Below are 17,061 nucleotides of genomic sequence, written 5' to 3' on the forward strand. Positions count from 1 at the left end.
GGAGCGGGGCGGTGAGGCCGGGAGGAGCGGGGCCTGTGAGGCGGTGAGGCGGGGAGGAGCAGGGCCCGTGAGGCGGGGAGGAGCGGGCCCGTGAGGCGGGGAGGAGCGGGGCCTTGAGGCTGGGAGGAGCGGGGCCCGTGAGGCTGGGAGGAGCGGGGCCCGTGAGGCGGGGAGGAGCGGGGCCCGTGGGGCGGGGAGGAGCAGGGCCCGTGAGGCGGGGAGGAGCAGGGCCCGTGAGGCGGGGAGGAGCGGGGCCCGTGAGGCGGGGAGGAGCGGGGCCGGTGAGGCGGGAGGGGCGGGGCCCGTGAGGCTGGGAGGAGCAGGGCCCGTGAGGCGGGGAGGAGCGGGGCCCGTGGGGCGGGGAGGAGCGGGGCCGGTGAGGCGGGGAGGAGCGGGGCCCGTGGGGCGGGGAGGAGCGGGGCGGTGAGGCGGTGAGGAGCGGGGCCCGTGGGGCGGGGAGGAGCGGGGCCCGTGGGGCGGGGAGGGGCGGGGCCCGTGGGGCGGGGAGGAGCGGGGCCCGTGGGGCGGGGAGGAGCGGGGCCCGTGAGGCGGGGAGGGGCGGGGCCCGTGGGGCGGGGAGGAGCGGGGCCCGTGGGGCGGGGAGGAGCGGGGCCCGTGGGGCGGGGAGGAGCGGGGCCGTGGGGCGGGGAGGAGCGGGGCCCGTGGGGCGGGGAGGAGCGGGGCCCGTGGGGCGGGGAGGAGCGGGGCCCGTGGGGCGGGGAGGAGCGGGGCCCGTGGGGCGGGGAGGAGCGGGGCCCGTGGGGCGGGGAGGGGCGGGGCCTGTGGGGCGGGGAGGAGCGGGCGGCTGGCGGGAGGCACGGTGCGGAGCGGCTGTCGGCCGGGGCTCACCCTGTCTCGCGGCCGCAGGTGCCCAGGTGCGCCGCGTGCCCATGGGGCGGCTGACGGGCGGCGTGCTGCACTCCAAGTTCTGGGTGGTGGACGGGCAGCACGTGTACCTGGGCAGCGCCAACATGGACTGGCGCTCGCTGACGCAGGTGAGTCCCCGCCCCCCGGGCTCCCGGCCGCTCGCTCCTCACCGGGGACCGGGAGGGCGGCCGCCCAGGACATCTCCCCGTGGGGCCCACGCGGCCGGACCCCACAGCTGCAGGAGTCCCGGGCGCCCAGCCCCTCCGCTCGGCCTCCTTTCGCAGTGCGTGTGGGAGGGGAGGAGGGAGAGAGAAACACATCCAGCGCTCGCCTCCCGCACACGCCCACCGGGGCAGGTGGCCAGCCCGCAGCCGAGGTCCGAGCCCTTGACGGGACTCGAACCCGTGGCCCTCGGGCGCGCAGGTGGACGCTCCACACAGCCCCGCGGCCGGGCCTGTGGGGGCTCGTGGGAGCTGGCGCCTCCGCCCAGGCCCGCAGACGGCACAGCCGGGCCCTCAGGAAAACCCCCGTTAAGGCGGCCAAACGCCGGCGGACGGTCCCCGTCACACTGCTCGGCCCGGACCCTGAGGAGGACGCGCCCCTCGGCTTCATGCGTCTCCCGAGCGTTTCCGAGTGACCCTGTAGGGCTTCCGTCCTTGGAAGCAACGCTCAGGACACACAGGGGCCGCTGGGCACCCCACTCCTGCTCCCCGCACCCCGCTGGGGGTGCGGCCGTGGCCCAGCTGCTGGGGGCGCTGCACCCTGGCCCGGGCCCCCTCACTGCTGGGGGCCGCACCCCCCTCGCCGCTGGGGCCGCACCCCCCTCACCGCTGGGGGCCGCACCCCCCTCACCGCTGGGGGCCACACCCCCCTCACCGCTGGGGCCGCACCCCCCTCACCGCTGGGGCCGCACCCCCCCACCGCTGCGCCCGCAGGTGAAGGAGCTGGGCGTGGTGCTGCACAACTGCAGCCGGCTGGCCGGGGACCTGGAGAAGACCTTCCAGACCTACTGGGCGCTGGGCGCGCCCCACGCCGCGCTGCCCCGGCACTGGCCCCACAGCCTCTCCTCCCACATCAACCTCGCCCGGCCCCTCCGCGCCCGCTTCGGCGGGGTGCCCACCGCGGCCTACTTCTCGGTGAGAGGCCCGGCCCCCCGCCCCCACCCGCCCCGGGCTCCCCAGGCGCCTGCACCACAGGAGACAGGCGGCCTGAGGGGTGGGGGCGTCTCCGAACAGGGGAGGGGGAAGGGGCTCCAGCTCTTCCCGCCGTCCTTACTCTGCGGGCGGCCGGCCATGCCCCGGCTGATGCCCCCGGCCGATGCCCCCGGCCGATGCCCCCCGCCGGTGCCCTCGGCTGATGCTCCCGGCCATGCTCCCAGCCGATGCCCCCCGCCGGTGCCCTCGGCCCGTGGCTGGCCCGGAGCAGAGGCCTGGCGTCTGGGCGGGGACCTGACCCCGGACGGGGTCCCCGTGCAGGCGGGAAGCCTTGCCTGGCACAGGGCCCCCGCCAGGCCGCACCCAGTCTCCCTCCGACCCCACATCCTGGAGGGGGTGCAGGGAGGGCGCCCTGGTCCGGGAACCGTGGTTCCAGCAGGGCGGCGCCCTCAGGGACCTCCCCTCCCCGCCCCCCAGGCCTCGCCACCCGCGCTCTGCCCCGCGGGCCGCACCCGGGACCTGGAGGCGCTGCTGGCGGTGATGCGGGCGGCCCGGCGCTTCCTCTACGTCTCTGTGATGGACTACTTCCCCACCACACGCTTCAGCCGCCCGGCCCGGTGTGTGCGGGGAGGGGCAGGGGGCCGGAGGGAGACCCCCGGGCGGCGGGCCCAATGGCCGGGTCCCTGACCGCCTGCCCCGCAGGTACTGGCCGGTGCTGGACAGCGCGCTGCGGGAGGCGGCCTTCAGCCGGCGGGTGCCCGTGCGCCTGCTGGTCAGCTGCTCGCTGCACTCGGACCCCAGCATGTTCTCCTTCCTGCGGTCCCTGCAGGCCTTCAGCAACCCCGCGGCCAACGTGTCCCTGGACGTGGTGAGGCCTGGTCCCCCTGCCCCTGTGCCTCCCCTCCTCCCCTCCCGTCCACCCCCTCCCCTCCTCCCCTCCCCCTCCCCGCCCCCTCTCCCCTCCTCCCCTCCCCCTCCCCTGCCCCCTCTCCCCCTCCCCCGCCCCCTCTCCTCCTCCCCTCCCCCGCCCCCTCTCCCCCCCTCCCCTGCCCCCTCTCCCCCTCCCCCGCCCCCTCTCCCCTCCTCCCCTCCCCCTCCCCGCCCCCTCTCCCCCCCGCCCCTCTCCCCCTCCCCCGCCCCCTCTCCCCCCTCCCCCGCCCCCTCTCCCCTCCTCCCCTACCCCTCCCCGCCCCCTCTCCCCCCGCCCCCCTCTCCCCCCTCCCCCGCCCCCTCTCCCCCTCCCCCCCCCTCTCCCCCCTCCCCCGCCCCCTCTCCCCCTCCCCCACCCCTCTCCCCCTCCCCCGCCCCCTCTCCCCCCCCGCTCCCTCTCCCCCCTCCCCCGCCCCCTCTCCCCCTCCCCCGCCCCCTCTCCCTCTCCCCCACCCCCTCTCCCCCCTCCCCCGCCCCCTCTCCCCCTCCCCCACCCCCTCTCCCCCCTTCCCCTCCGGACTCGCTCCCTCCGGCCCCACAGAAGGTGTTCATCGTGCCGGTGGGGAATCACTCCCACATCCCGTTCAGCAGAATGAGCCACAGCAAGTTCATGGTCACGGAGAAGGCGGCCTACGTAGGTGAGCCCGGGGCGGGGCTGTGGGCAGGGCACCTGTGAGTCTGAGGGCGGCTGTGAGTGGGGACACAGAGGCACAGGCCCGCGGAGGGGCGAGCCGGGCCGTGGCCAGGCCTGGAGCTGGGGGCGTGGGCTCTCAGCCCAGAGGGCCTCCGCGCACCCTGTGATCACGTCCCCACGGGCCGGGCCAGGCGGGGGGGGGGGGGGGGGTCCGGGAGGCCGGGCACCAGCATCTCCCCGCACCCCAGGCACCTCCAACTGGTCGGAAGACTACTTCAGCAGCACGTCGGGCGTGGGGCTGGTGGCGAGCCAGCGGGCGGCCAGCTCGGTGCAGGAGCAGCTGCGGCGGCTGTTCGAGCGGGACTGGAGCTCCCGCTACGCCGTGGGCCTGGACGGGCGGGCCCCGGGCCAGGACTGCGTGTGGCCGGGCTGAGGCCCGCCGGCCGCTCCGGCCGCACGGCCTCTGAGACACTGCCCCGCCCCCGGGCCTCCGGGCTGCCCCACCCGGGCTCAGGCCGCTCCGTTCCCACAAGCCCCATCCGGGTGGAGACGCCCCCACGCCCAGTCTGTGAACTGTCTGCTCTCCTGATGCCCAAATACAGGCCCCTGAGCCCGCCTCCTCCCGGAGCCTCCAGCTGCCTCTCAATTCCAGAGCCGCAGTCCGGCCCGGGAGCGGGCCCCTGGGCTGTGCGTCTCCCGCCGGGCATGCGGGTGGCGTGTCTGCCATGGAGCCACTGACGCCTCAGTGCCCAGCCCCCAGGGACCGGGGCATTGGCATTGCCAGAGCCCTGGCTGGGGGTCGGGAGCAGGAGCAGATGGACTGGTCCCTGTGACCACCTCCTGGGCAGTTCCTGGGATAGCAGAGGGGCCCAGACCTGTGGGCAGGGCTGGAGGGGGTGGGGGCCCAGACCTGTGGGTGGGGCTGGAGGGGGAGATGGTCCAGGACTTGGGGGGTTGGAGGGGGGGGACCCAGACCTGTGGGCAGGGCTGGAGGGGGAAGGGGGCAGAGGGGAAGGGGGCCCAGGATGGGAGGGGTGTAGAGTGAGGAGAACCTGGGCTGAGCTGGGGGGGGCTGGCCCAGCTGGGATGGCAGGAGTGTACCCCGGAGCCGCTGCACCTGCCTGCAGAGGAGGGTCTGCATTCGGTCCCAGGTCCCACCTGCTGGCTCTGACTCGGGCTGCGACCCGCCCGCCCAGAGGGGGGTCCCCTCCCCGCTCCCCCCGTCACTGAGGCCGGATGGAGCTTGAGGCTGCTCCGTGGACCCAGGGGCAGCGGACGCTGAGGGAGCTAAGCGAGGAGACACGGGGTCCCCCTCCCCCACACCCTGCGTTGCCCCTCCCGCCCCGGTCCTGGCGGCCCCTGGGGGAGCTGGGGGTCCGGTGGGACGCTCAGACACCAGCATCCTGGCTGTGAGGAAGTTCTCCAGAGCCAGCCTGATGCCCCCCACCCCCTGCGAGGACCTGAGGGGGGCGGGCCCTGCACTGTGGGCAGGGCGGCGGGCGGCTGGGCCCGTCCGTGCTGAGCTGCACTGACCAGGTGGGGCCGGGAGCAGACACCACCGCACCCTCGCTGCCCAGGCCTGGCCGGCCGGTCCCGACGGCTCTGCGCTCCAGGCCAGCTGGTGCCTGGGCCTCAGCCATGCCCGCCTCGCCCGGGGTCGGGTGGCCACGCCCCAGTGGCCGCCTGGGGGGCCTGCTCCAGCAGAGCCCCCTCCCGGAGCCCAGATGGATGAGGCTGAGAGAAGGGTTGGGGGGTATGGGGGTGGGCCAGAAGGGCCCCCCTTGCTGAGGGGCGGGAACCAGGCCGTGTGCCTGCGGGCGGACCCAGTGCTGCCGCCACTGGCCAGTTCACAAGCAGCTTCTTCCTGTCCGGCCCGGAGCGGCCTGAGCCCCTTGGAGCCTGGGTCCCAGCCCTCGGGACCTGCAGGGGGGGGGGGTGGGGGGGCGGCCTGCTCCCCACGACACTGGACGATAAACTGGGACCCGCCGTTTGTGGGGTTCCTCATCAGCGCACAGGAGGGTGGCCACACGGTCAGCATCGCAGCTGTGACCCCGGGGTCGGGGGTGGGGGGCGGTGAATCCCCAGCCAGGCAGCCCCGCCCGTGTCCCCAGAGGCCAGCACTGGCCGGGAGGGGGGCGAGGGAGGGGGGCGCGGCCTTGCTCGGCTGCAGGCGAAAGGCCCACTGAGCCCTCCTTCCCGCCGCCCCACTCAGGGGCGCTCAGGGACCTGCTGGGGCTCAGCTCCAGGGCTCCCTCCCCTAACCTGATGGCCCGGCCCGGCCCTCCTCCGCCTGGCCTCCACGTCCCTGGGCCCCACGGGGTTGGGGGGTGGGGGGCAGTCTTGGAAGCAGCAGGCCACGTGGGGCCCACAGTCCCCCAGGGGGTTAAGGACCAGCTCCTGCCCCGCACCCACAGCCAGGGGAGCAGCAGCCCCTCCAAGGGAATGGGGGCCGGAGCCTGGGAGCCGGGGAATGGGGGCCACGTGGGAACCCCCTTACTGCCCCCCCCAGCGGGGGCTTGGAGAGCCTCTGAGATGGCCCCTCCTGATAGACCCTCCCTTCCTCCAAGATGGACGGAAGTAAACTCCACCTGCGGCCGGACATTCCTGAGCTCTGAGCCACAATCAGCACCTGCCAAACACCCTGAGCCCCCGACTCCTAAGTCCCTGGGTCCCTCATCATAGGCCTCACATGAACCCACCCGTCAGCGCGGCTGAGTGCCCTGAGCCCCGCCCTCTCTTCCCTCCCCTAAGAGTACGGCCTCCCAGGCGGCTCTGCCGGACACAGACGCCCCGGGACCTGCCGTGTGTGCCGGGGGGACCCGCCGTGTGTGCCGGGGGGACCCGCCGTGTGTGCCGGGGGGACCCGCCGTGTGTGTTGGGGGGACCCGCCGTGTGTTGGGGGGACCCGCCGTGTGTTGGGGGGACCCGCAGTGTGTGCCGGGGGGACCCGCAGTGTGTGCCGGGGGGACCCGCCGTGTGTGTTGGGGGGACCCGCAGTGTGTTGGGGGACCCGCCGTGTGTGCCGGGGGGACCCGCCGTGTGTGCCGGGGGGACCCGCAGTGTGTTGGGGGACCCGCCGTGTGTGCCGGGGGGACGCTTCTTCCCGGAACAAAAGCCCTCAGAGCCGTTGGTGGCGTCACCTCCTTTATTGTCTGGCGGGGAACAGCGGGGAGGGGCTGGGCGCGGGCAGTCCCCCCACACCCACACCCACACCCACACCTGCAGCCTCACCCACCCCACCCCCACCCACCCCCACGGGCCCTGAGCGGCCAGCCGGCACCTGCCCCACATCCTGCAGGGTCCACGCTAAGCAGGGGGTGCCCCCGGGGCTGGGGGGGGCGGTCCACCCAGGAGCGAGCGGGTTACAGTGCGCGCAGGCAGCGGGGTCCCAGGAAGGTGGGGGCTGTCTGCAGGGAGGCTGGACGGCCAGGGGGCAGGGCAGGGCCACGCCACCGAGGCCACGCCCACACCGCGGTCACGCCCACCACTGACCACGCCCGCACACGTCACAGCCAACGAGCGTGCGCCACGGCCACGGCCACGGGCACCTCCGTCTCGCGGTCAGCTGCGGCCTCACTGGGCCTGGGGCGCGGGCTGGGCCCCTGCCTTCCCGCCAGGCTCCCGCGTGGCTGTGGCCGTGGCGGGCTCCCCGGGCTCCTCCTCGCGGTCCTCGGGGGACAGGCTTTCTCGGGCGTCAAAGAACGTGACGGCCTCCTCCGGGGGCTGCGCCTGGGCCGGGGCGTCCGCCGCGCCCTCGCCCTTCCTGCCGGGCGCCGCGGAGAAGCCCAGTCTGGGGAACCGGAACCAACCCGTCTTCTCCTGCTTCCTGGGCGGCTCGGCCGCAGGCCAGGCCTCGGGCTGCGTCTGCACCGGGGCGGGTGTGGGTTCCTCCCCGGTGGCGGCGGCGCCCCCGGCGTCCGGGGCCCCGGAGGAGAACCCGATGCTCGGGAGCCAGAACCGGAACCGCCCGGAGGCCCGCTTGCTCTCCAGCTTCTCCCCGGCGGCCCCGTCTCCCTCTCGGCCGTCCTCTGGCAGGAACTCCAGGATCTCCGCCGGCTCCTCGTCGGAACCGCTGTCCGCAGGCTGCGGGCCCGAGCTGCCGTCTGACCCTTCGGACGTGGTGGTCTGCGGGCCGGCGTCCGTGCCGGAGGACAGGATCTCAAACGTCTCCGCGTCCGGCTGTGGGGCCCCCGGCGCCCGCTCGGCTCCCTGCGGGACCACCTGCACCTGAGCCCGCAGGGGCCTCTCGGGGACCTTCCCCTTGAGCAGGGAGAACCCGTAAGCCGGCGTCTGGACCTCGGAGGCCGGGATCTCCGCCTCCCGCACGATCTGGATCTGCGAGGAGCCGGCCTGCGGCCCCAGCCCAGCGGCGGACTCCGTGAGGACCCTGGTGTGGACGGTGACCTCCCGGCTCTCCACCCGCACGCCCTGGATGTGCACTCTGACCTTGGAGATGGGGCCGGCCTCCGCGGGGAGGGCCAGGGCCTCTGGCGGCTGCGGCCCGGGGGCCCCGTCGCCCGCCTGCAGGACGCTCACGCCCCAGGCCCCGGGGGGCTCCCTCCGCAGGGCCAGGGCCAGGCTGCCGTCCGGGCGCCAGACCTCCCGCGCGGCCGGGGGGACGAAGATGTCGGCCTCGCCGCCGGGGGCCGGGAACGTGAACCGGGGCACCTTGAGCTTGGGGAACCTGACGGTGAGCACAGAGTCCTCCCAAGCCTGGCCCACGACGGAGACTCGGGCTGGCGCGGCCGTCCTCAAAGCCTTCAGCCTGAGCGGGCCTTCCGGCGGGGGAGAGGGGTGCCCCGTGCCGGAGAGGGGGCCCTCGCCTGGACCCTGTGGGGCCTGGGAAGTGGGGGGCTCCTCGGGGGACGTGCTGGCAGGAGGCAGGGGCGGCTCCGAGCCCAGGCCCGGATGGAGCAGACCTCCCCCGAGAGCTCCCGCCACGTCCCTCTCCACCTCGGACCCGGGAGCACAGACCCCTGGCCTCGGGGCCGCAGCCTGAGCCTCCCCTTCCCTCGGCGCCCCCGGCGCCCCCGCCCCGCCCTGCTCCGTGGAGGAGCGCCAGAAGCTGGGCAGGCGGAGCGACGGCATCCTGAACCAGCTGTCCTGCGAGCCGTCCCGCACGGCTCCCGCCGCTGCGGCCCCCGCGGGCACCCCTTCGGCAGCCACGGCCGGAGTCCCGGCTCCGCCTGTAGGCTCCTCCGTCCCCCGGGGCACGGAGTCGCCTGCCGGTGGCAGCGGTGTGGCTGACCACGGGAACACCGTGGCTTCCTCTGCGCCCGGCGCCCGTGCGGGGCTGCGTGGGGAGAGGGCGCCCTCCCAGGCGCCAGGCTCTGCCTCGGCCTCGGCCGCTGCCACGGAAACCCGGAACCTCGGTCGGTGGAATTTGGGGAAAGTCACGAGGCCGTAGGCTGTGCGGATCAGGGCGTCCGCCGGGCCAGGGCGGCCGTCAGTTGGGGACGAAGGCACGGGCTCCTGGGACGGAGGGTCGGCGGCGCCTGGGGCGCTGAACAGGTGCGTGTCCCCCCTGGACTCCGAGGGCGTTGCCGGAGGCCGCTCTGAGGCCATGCCGGCTCCGGGGAAAGTCGCCTGGAACTTGGTAAGTGTGACACCTTCACGGACCACGAGGGCCGAGGCCTCGGCGTGGCGGCCACTGATGTCAGGTCCGGCTGCAGAGACCCCAGGCCTGCCCGGCAGGGCCGCCTGCACAGAGGGCGCCGTGGCAGCCCCCGGGTCCCCGAGAGTCACCCCCACACCCACCACAGCCGGGCTCCCCGGGGCCTCCCCGAAGTCGCCCCTGGAGACGGAGCGATCAGCGGACACGGAGTACGTCTTACTGGACGACGGTCGGAAGAACGGCATGCTGACCTTTGGCATCTTGAACTTGCTCTCCCGGGCAGCCACCGCCTTGCCCTCCAGGCCAAGGTCACCTGCGACCTTGGGATGGGACTCCTGGATGTCCACCTCCACGCTAGGAGGCGCCGTCTCTGAGTCAGGAGGGGTGACCTCGCCTTTGGTGCATTTCAGGTCCATTTTGGGCCCCTTGATGTCCACCTTGGGCACCTTGATGCTGGGCATCTGCACCTTGGGCAGGTGGCCTTTGAACTTGGCGCCTTCTCCTTTGCCCTTCAGCTCGCCCACCGTCACCTCGCCCTCCCTCAGGGGCACCGCCATCTCGCCTCCCTGGAGCGGCAGATCAGCGGATGGCAGGTGGATGCTGCCCGCTGGGCCTGGAATCTCACCGACCAGGGAGGCCGGGGGGGCCTGCTCTGTGCTGTGGGACCAGGACACATCAACCGAAGTTCCCCAGTCCTTGCGTGGTTGAGATACCCCGAAGGAAGGCATCTTGAACTTGGGCATCTTGAACTTGCTGTCTTTGGTGGCCACCTCTGTGTCCCCCAGAACGATGTCTCCCTCTAGCTTGGCGCCCGGAGCCTGAATGTCCACCTCCACACTGGGCAGCGAAACCTCCATGTCGGGGACGGTCACGTCCCCTTTGGGGCCCTGCAGGTCCACTTTGGGCCCCTTGATGTCCACCTGGGGGCCCTTGAAGTCGACTTTGGGCATCTTCATGCTGGGCATGTGAACCTTGGGCAGGTGCCCTTTGAATCCAACTCCGGAGGAGCGTCCCTCGAGCTCTCCCTCAGGCAGGTGACCCTCCGGGATCTTCACTCCAAGCTCGCCTGTCTTGATGTCCACATCAGCAGATGGCAGCTCAATAGTGAGGTCACTGGTCTTGATGTCAGTCTGAATGGAGGGCAGGGACACGTCCACTGAGGTCTCCATAGACTTGTGTGGCCCAGACATACCGAAGGAAGGCATCTTGAACTTGGGCATCTTGAACTTGCTGTCTTTGGTAGCCACCTCTGTGTCCCCCAGAACGATGTCTCCCTCTAGCTTGGCGCCCGGAGCCTGAATGTCCACCTCCACACTGGGCAATGAAACCTCCATGTCAGGGACGGTCACCTCACCTTCGGGGCCCTTCAAGTCCACTTTGGGCCCTTTGATGTCCACCTGGGGGCCCTTGAAGTCGACTTTGGGCAGCTTCATGCTGGGCATGTGAACCTTGGGCAGGTGCCCTTTGAATCCAACTCCAGAGGAGCGTCCTTCGAGCTCTCCCTCAGGCAGGTGACCCTCTGGGATCTTCACTCCAAGTTCGCCTGTTTTGATGTCAATGTCGGCTGATGGGAGGTCAATACTGAGGTCAGTGGTCTTGATGTCAGTCTGGATGGAGGGCAGTGACACGTCTGCCTCAGACTTTGGCAGGGTCACGTCCACTGAGGCCTCCATGGCCTTGCCTGGTCCAGACATACCGAAGGAAGGCATCTTGAACTTGGGCATCTTGAACTTGCTGTCTTTGGTGGCCACCTCTGTGTCCCCCAGAACGATGTCTCCCTCTAGCTTGGCGCTCGGTGCCTGAATGTCCACCTCCACACTGGGCAGCGAAACCTGCATGTCGGGGACGGTCACCTCCCCTTTGGGGCCCTGAAGGTCCACTTTGGGCCCCTTGATGTCCACCTGGGGGCCCTTGAAGTCGACTTTGGGCATCTTCATGCTGGGCATCTGCACCTTCGGTATGTGGCCCTTGAACCTGGGCCCTTCTGCTTTGCCCTTCACCTCTCCAAGCTTCACTTCTCCCTCAGGAACAGTCACCTCCCCTTCGGGGCCCTTCAGGTCTACTTTGGGCCCCTTGATGTCCACATCAGTAGATGGCAGCTCAATAGTGAGGTCACTTGTCTTGATGTCAGTCTGAATGGAGGGCACGGACACGTCCACTGAGGTCTCCATGGACTTGTCTGGCCCAGACATACCGAAGGAAGGCATCTTGAACTTGGGCATCTTGAACTTGCTGTCTTTGGTGGCCACCTCTGTGTCCCCCAGAACGATGTCTCCCTCTAGCTTGGCGCTCGGTGCCTGAATGTCCACCTCCACACTGGGCAGCGAAACCTGCATGTCGGGGACGGTCACCTCCCCTTTGGGGCCCTGCAGGTCCACTTTGGGCCCCTTGATGTCCACCTGGGGGCCCTTGAAGTCGACTTTGGGCATCTTCATGCTGGGCATCTGCACCTTGGGCATGTGACCCTTGAACGTGGGCCCTTCTGCTTTGCCCTTCACCTCTCCAAGCTTCACTTCTCCCTCAGGAACAGTCACCTCCCCTTCGGGGCCCTTCAGGTCTACTTTGGGCCCCTTGATGTCCACCTGGGGGCCCTTGAAGTCGACTTTGGGCATCTTCATGCTGGGCATGTGAACCTTGGGCAGGTGCCCTTTGAATCCAACTCCGGAGGAGCGTCCCTCGAGCTCTCCCTCCGGCAGGTGACCCTCCGGGATCTTCACTCCAAGCTCGCCTGTCTTGATGTCCACATCAGCAGATGGCAGCTCAATAGTGAGGTCACTGGTCTTGATGTCAGTCTGAATGGAGGGAAGGGACATGTGCACTGAGGTCTCCATGGACTTGTCTGGCCCAGACATACCGAAGGAAGGCATCTTGAACTTGGGCATCTTGAACTTGCTGTCTTTGGTGGCCACCTCTGTGTCCCCCAGAACGATGTCTCCCTCTAGCTTGGCGCCCGGAGCCTGAATGTCCACCTCCACACTGGGCAGCGAAACCTGCATGTCGGGGACGGTCACCTCCCCTTTGGGCCCCTGCAGGTCCACTTTGGGCCCCTTGAAGTCCACCTGGGGGCCCTTGAAGTCGACTTTGGGCATCTTCATGCTGGGCATGTGAACCTTGGGCAGGTGCCCTTTGAATCCAACTCCAGAGGAGCGTCCTTCGAGCTCTCCCTCAGGCAGGTGACCCTCCGGGATCTTCACTCCAAGTTCTCCTGTCTTGATGTCAATGTCGGCTGATGGGAGGTCAATACTGAGGTCAGTGGTCTTCATGTCAGTCTGGATGGAGGGCAGGGACACGTCTGCCTCAGCCTTTGGCAAGGTCACGTCCACTGAGGCCTCCATGGCCTTGCCTGGCCCAGACATACCGAAGGAAGGCATCTTGAACTTGCTGTCTTTGGTGGCCACCTCTGTGTCCCCCAGAACGATGTCTCCCTCTAGCTTGGCGCCCGGAGCCTGAATGTCCACCTCCACACTGGGCAGCGAAACCTCCATGTCGGGGATGGTCACCTCCCCTTTGGGGCCCTGCAGGTCCACTTTGGGCCCCTTGATGTCCACCTGGGGGCCCTTGAAGTCGACTTTGGGCATCTTCATGCTAGGCATCTGCACCTTGGGCATGTGGCCCTTGAACGTGGGCCCTTCTGCTTTGCCCTTCACCTCTCCAAGCTTCACTTCTCCCTCAGGAACAGTCACCTCCCCTTCGGGGCCCTTCAGGTCTACTTTGGGCCCCTTGATGTCCACCTGGGGGCCCTTGAAGTCGACTTTGGGCATCTTCATGCTGGGCATGTGAACCTTGGGCAGGTGCCCTTTGAATCCAAATCCGGAGGAGCGTCCCTCGAGCTCTCCCTCCGGCAGGTGACCCTCCGGGATCTTCACTCCAAGCTCGCCTGTCTTGATGTCAATGTCGGCTGATGGGAGGTCAATAATGAGGTCAGTGGTCTTCATGTCAGTCTGGATGGAGGGCAGGGACACGTCTGCCTCAGCCTTTGGCAAGGTCACATCCACTGAGGCCTCCATGGCCTTGCCTGGCCCAGACATACCGAAGGAAGGCATCTTGAACTTGGGCATCTTGAACTTGCTGTCTTTGGTGACCACCTCTGTGTCCCCCAGAACGATGTCTCCCTCTAGCTTGGCGCCCGGAGCCTGAATGTCCACCTCCACACTGGGCAGCGAAATCTCCATGTCGGGGATGGTCACCTCCCCTTTGGGGCCCTGCAGGTCCACTTTGGGCCCCTTGATGTCCACCTGGGGGCCCTTGAAGTCGACTTTGGGCATCTTCATGCTAGGCATCTGCACCTTGGGCATGTGGCCCTTGAACGTGGGCCCTTCTGCTTTGCCCTTCACCTCTCCAAGCTTCACTTCTCCCTCAGGAACAGTCACCTCCCCTTCGGGGCCCTTCAGGTCTACTTTGGGCCCCTTGATGTCCACCTGGGGGCCCTTGAAGTCGACTTTGGGCATCTTCATGCTGGGCATGTGAACCTTGGGCAGGTGCCCTTTGAATCCAACTCCGGAGGAGCGTCCCTCGAGCTCTCCCTCCGGCAGGTGACCCTCCGGGATCTTCACTCCAAGCTCGCCTGTCTTGATGTCAATGTCGGCTGATGGGAGGTCAATAATGAGGTCAGTGGTCTTCATGTCAGTCTGGATGGAGGGCAGGGACATGTCTGCCTCAGCCTTTGGCAAGGTCACATCCACTGAGGCCTCCATGGCCTTGCCTGGCCCAGACATACCGAAGGAAGGCATCTTGAACTTGGGCATCTTGAACTTGCTGTCTTTGGTGGCCACCTCTGTGTCCCCCAGAACGATGTCTCCCTCTAGCTTGGCGCCCGGAGCCTGAATGTCCACCTCCACACTGGGCAGCGAAACCTGCATGTCGGGGACGGTCACCTCCCCTTTGGGGCCCTGCAGGTCCACTTTGGGCCCCTTGAAGTCCACCTGGGGGCCCTTGAAGTCGACTTTGGGCATCTTCATGCTGGGCATGTGAACCTTGGGCAGGTGCCCTTTGAATCCAACTCCAGAGGAGCATCCTTCGAGCTCTCCCTCAGGCAGGTGACCCTTCGGGATCTTCACTCCAAGTTCTCCTGTCTTGATGTCAATGTCGGCTGATGGGAGGTCAATACTGAGGTCAGTGGTCTTCATGTCAGTCCGGATGGAGGGCAGGGACACGTCTGCCTCAGCCTTTGGCAAGGTCACATCCACTGAGGCCTCCATGGCCTTGCCTGGCCCAGACATACCGAAGGAAGGCATCTTGAACTTGGGCATCTTGAACTTGCTGTCTTTGGTGGCCACCTCTGTGTCCCCCAGAACGATGTCTCCCTCTAGCTTGGCGCCCGGAGCCTGAATGTCCACCTCCACACTGGGCAGTGAAACCTCCATGTCGGGGACGGTCACCTCCCCTTTGGGGCCCTGCAGGTCCACTTTGGGCCCCTTGAAGTCCACCTGGGGGCCCTTGAAGTCGACTTCGGGCATCTTCATGCTAGGCATCTGCACCTTGGGCATGTGGCCCTTGAACGTGGGCCCTTCTGCTTTGCCCTTCACCTCTCCAAGCTTCACTTCTCCCTCAGGAACAGTCACCTCCCCTTCGGGGCCCTTCAGGTCTACTTTGGGCCCCTTGATGTCCACCTGGGGGCCCTTGAAGTCGACTTTGGGCATCTTCATGCTGGGCATGTGAACCTTGGGCAGGTGCCCTTTGAATCCAACTCCGGAGGAGCGTCCCTCGAGCACTCCCTCAGGCAGGTGACCCTCCGGGATCTTCACTCCAAGCTCGCCTGTCTTGATGTCCACATCAGCAGATGGCAGCTCAATAGTGAGGTCACTGGTCTTGATGTCAGTCTGAATGGAGGGCACGGACACGTCCACTGAGGTCTCCATGGACTTGTCTGGCCCAGACATACCGAAGGAAGGCATCTTGAACTTGGGCATCTTGAACTTGCTGTCTTTGGTGGCCACCTCTGTGTCCCCCAGAACGATGTCTCCCTCTAGCTTGGCGCCCGGAGCCTGAATGTCCACCTCCACACTGGGCAGCGAAACCTGCATGTCGGGGACGGTCACCTCCCCTTTGGGGCCCTGCAGGTCCACTTTGGGCCCCTTGATGTCCACCTGGGGGCCCTTGAAGTCGACTTTGGGCATCTTCATGCTGGGCATGTGAACCTTGGGCAGGTGCCCTTTGAATCCAACTCCAGAGGAGCGTCCTTCGAGCTCTCCCTCAGGCAGGTGACCCTCCGGGATCTTCACTCCAAGTTCTCCTGTCTTGATGTCAATGTCGGCTGATGGGAGGTCAATACTGAGGTCAGTGGTCTTCATGTCAGTCTGGATGGAGGGCAGGGACACGTCTGCCTCAGCCTTTGGCAAGGTCACATCCACTGAGGCCTCCATGGCCTTGCCTGGCCCAGACATACCGAAGGAAGGCATCTTGAACTTGGGCATCTTGAACTTGCTGTCTTTGGTAGCCACCTCTGTGTCCCCCAGAACGATGTCTCCCTCTAGCTTGGCGCCCGGAGCCTGAATGTCCACCTCCACACTGGGCAGCGAAACCTCCATGTCGGGGACGGTCACCTCCCCTTTGGGGCCCTGCAGGTCCACTTTGGGCCCCTTGATGTCCACCTGGGGGCCCTTGAAGTCGACTTCGGGCATCTTCATGCTAGGCATCTGCACCTTGGGCATGTGGCCCTTGAACGTGGGCCCTTCTGCTTTGCCCTTCACCTCTCCAAGCTTCACTTCTCCCTCAGGAACAGTCACCTCCCCTTCGGGGCCCTTCAGGTCTACTTTGGGCCCCTTGATGTCCACCTGGGGGCCCTTGAAGTCGACTTTGGGCATCTTCATGCTGGGCATGTGAACCTTGGGCAGGTGCCCTTTGAATCCAACTCCGTTGGAGCGTCCCTCGAGCTCTCCCTCAGGCAGGTGACCCTCCGGGATCTTCACTCCAAGCTCGCCTGTCTTGATGTCCACATCAGCAGATGGCAGCTCAATAGTGAGGTCACTGGTCTTGATGTCAGTCTGAATGGAGGGCACGGACACCTCCACTGAGGTCTCCATGGACTTGTCTGGACCAGACATACCGAAGGAAGGCATCTTGAACTTGGGCATCTTGAACTTGCTGTATTTGGTGGCCACCTCTGTGTCCCCCAGAACGATGTCTCCCTCTAGCTTGGCGCCCGGAGCCTGAATGTCCACCTCCACACTGGGCAGCGAAACCTGCATGTCGCGGACGGTCACCTCCCCTTTGGGGCCCTGAAGGTCCACTTTGGGCCCCTTGATGTCCACCTGGGGGCCCTTGAAGTCGACTTTGGGCATCTTCATGCTGGGCATCTGCACCTTGGGCATGTGGCCCTTGAACGTGGGCCCTTCTGCTTTGCCCTTCACCTCTCCAAGCTTCACTTCTCCCTCAGGAACAGTCACCTCCCCTTCGGGGCCCTTCAGGTCTACTTTGGGCCCCTTGATGTCCACCTGGGGGCCCTTGAAGTCGACTTTGGGCATCTTCATGCTGGGCATGTGAACCTTGGGCAGGTGCCCTTTGAATCCAACTCCGGAGGAGCGTCCCTCGAGCTCTCCCTCAGGCAGGTGAACCTCCGGGATCTTCACTCCAAGCTCGCCTGTCTTGATGTCCACATCAGCAGATGGCAGCTCAATAGTGAGGTCACTGGTCTTGATGTCAGTCTGAATGGAGGGCACGGACACGTCCACTGAGGTCTCCATGGACTTGTCTGGCCCAGACATACCGAAGGAAGGCATCTTGAACTTGGGCATCTTGAACTTGCTGTCTTTGGTGGCCACCTCTGTGTCCCCCAGAACGATGTCTCCCTCTAGCTTGGCGCCCGGAGCCTGAATGTCCACCTCCACACTGGGCAGCGAAACCTGCATGTCGGGGACGGTCAC

General features: G+C 67.9%; 2 protein-coding genes across 2 annotated transcripts in view; one reads left to right on the plus strand and one right to left on the minus strand.

Moving 5' to 3' along the window:
- Positions 1-827: 827 nt before the first annotated feature.
- Positions 828-4,205, plus strand: PLD4 (phospholipase D family member 4). Its single transcript, XM_084896358.1, has 6 exons — positions 828-995; positions 1,803-2,003; positions 2,499-2,638; positions 2,724-2,889; positions 3,493-3,589; positions 3,834-4,205. Exons 1-6 carry the CDS (start codon positions 891-893, stop codon positions 4,016-4,018), a joined length of 894 nt encoding a protein of 297 aa, XP_084752484.1. The 5' UTR covers positions 828-890; the 3' UTR covers positions 4,019-4,205.
- Positions 4,206-6,716: 2,511 nt separating this feature from the next.
- Positions 6,717-17,061, minus strand: part of AHNAK2 (AHNAK nucleoprotein 2) — a 32,397-nt gene continuing 22,052 nt past the window's right edge. The window contains exon 9 of the mRNA XM_084896462.1: positions 6,717-17,040. Coding sequence (XP_084752588.1) covers positions 7,159-17,040 — 9,882 coding nt within the window. The 3' untranslated portion in view covers positions 6,717-7,158. The remainder of the gene's footprint in view (positions 17,041-17,061) is intronic.

Source organism: Pipistrellus hanaki, assembly GCF_964339955.1.
Source record: "Pipistrellus hanaki genome assembly, chromosome: 1".
Taxonomy (NCBI): Eukaryota; Metazoa; Chordata; class Mammalia; order Chiroptera; family Vespertilionidae; genus Pipistrellus; species Pipistrellus hanaki.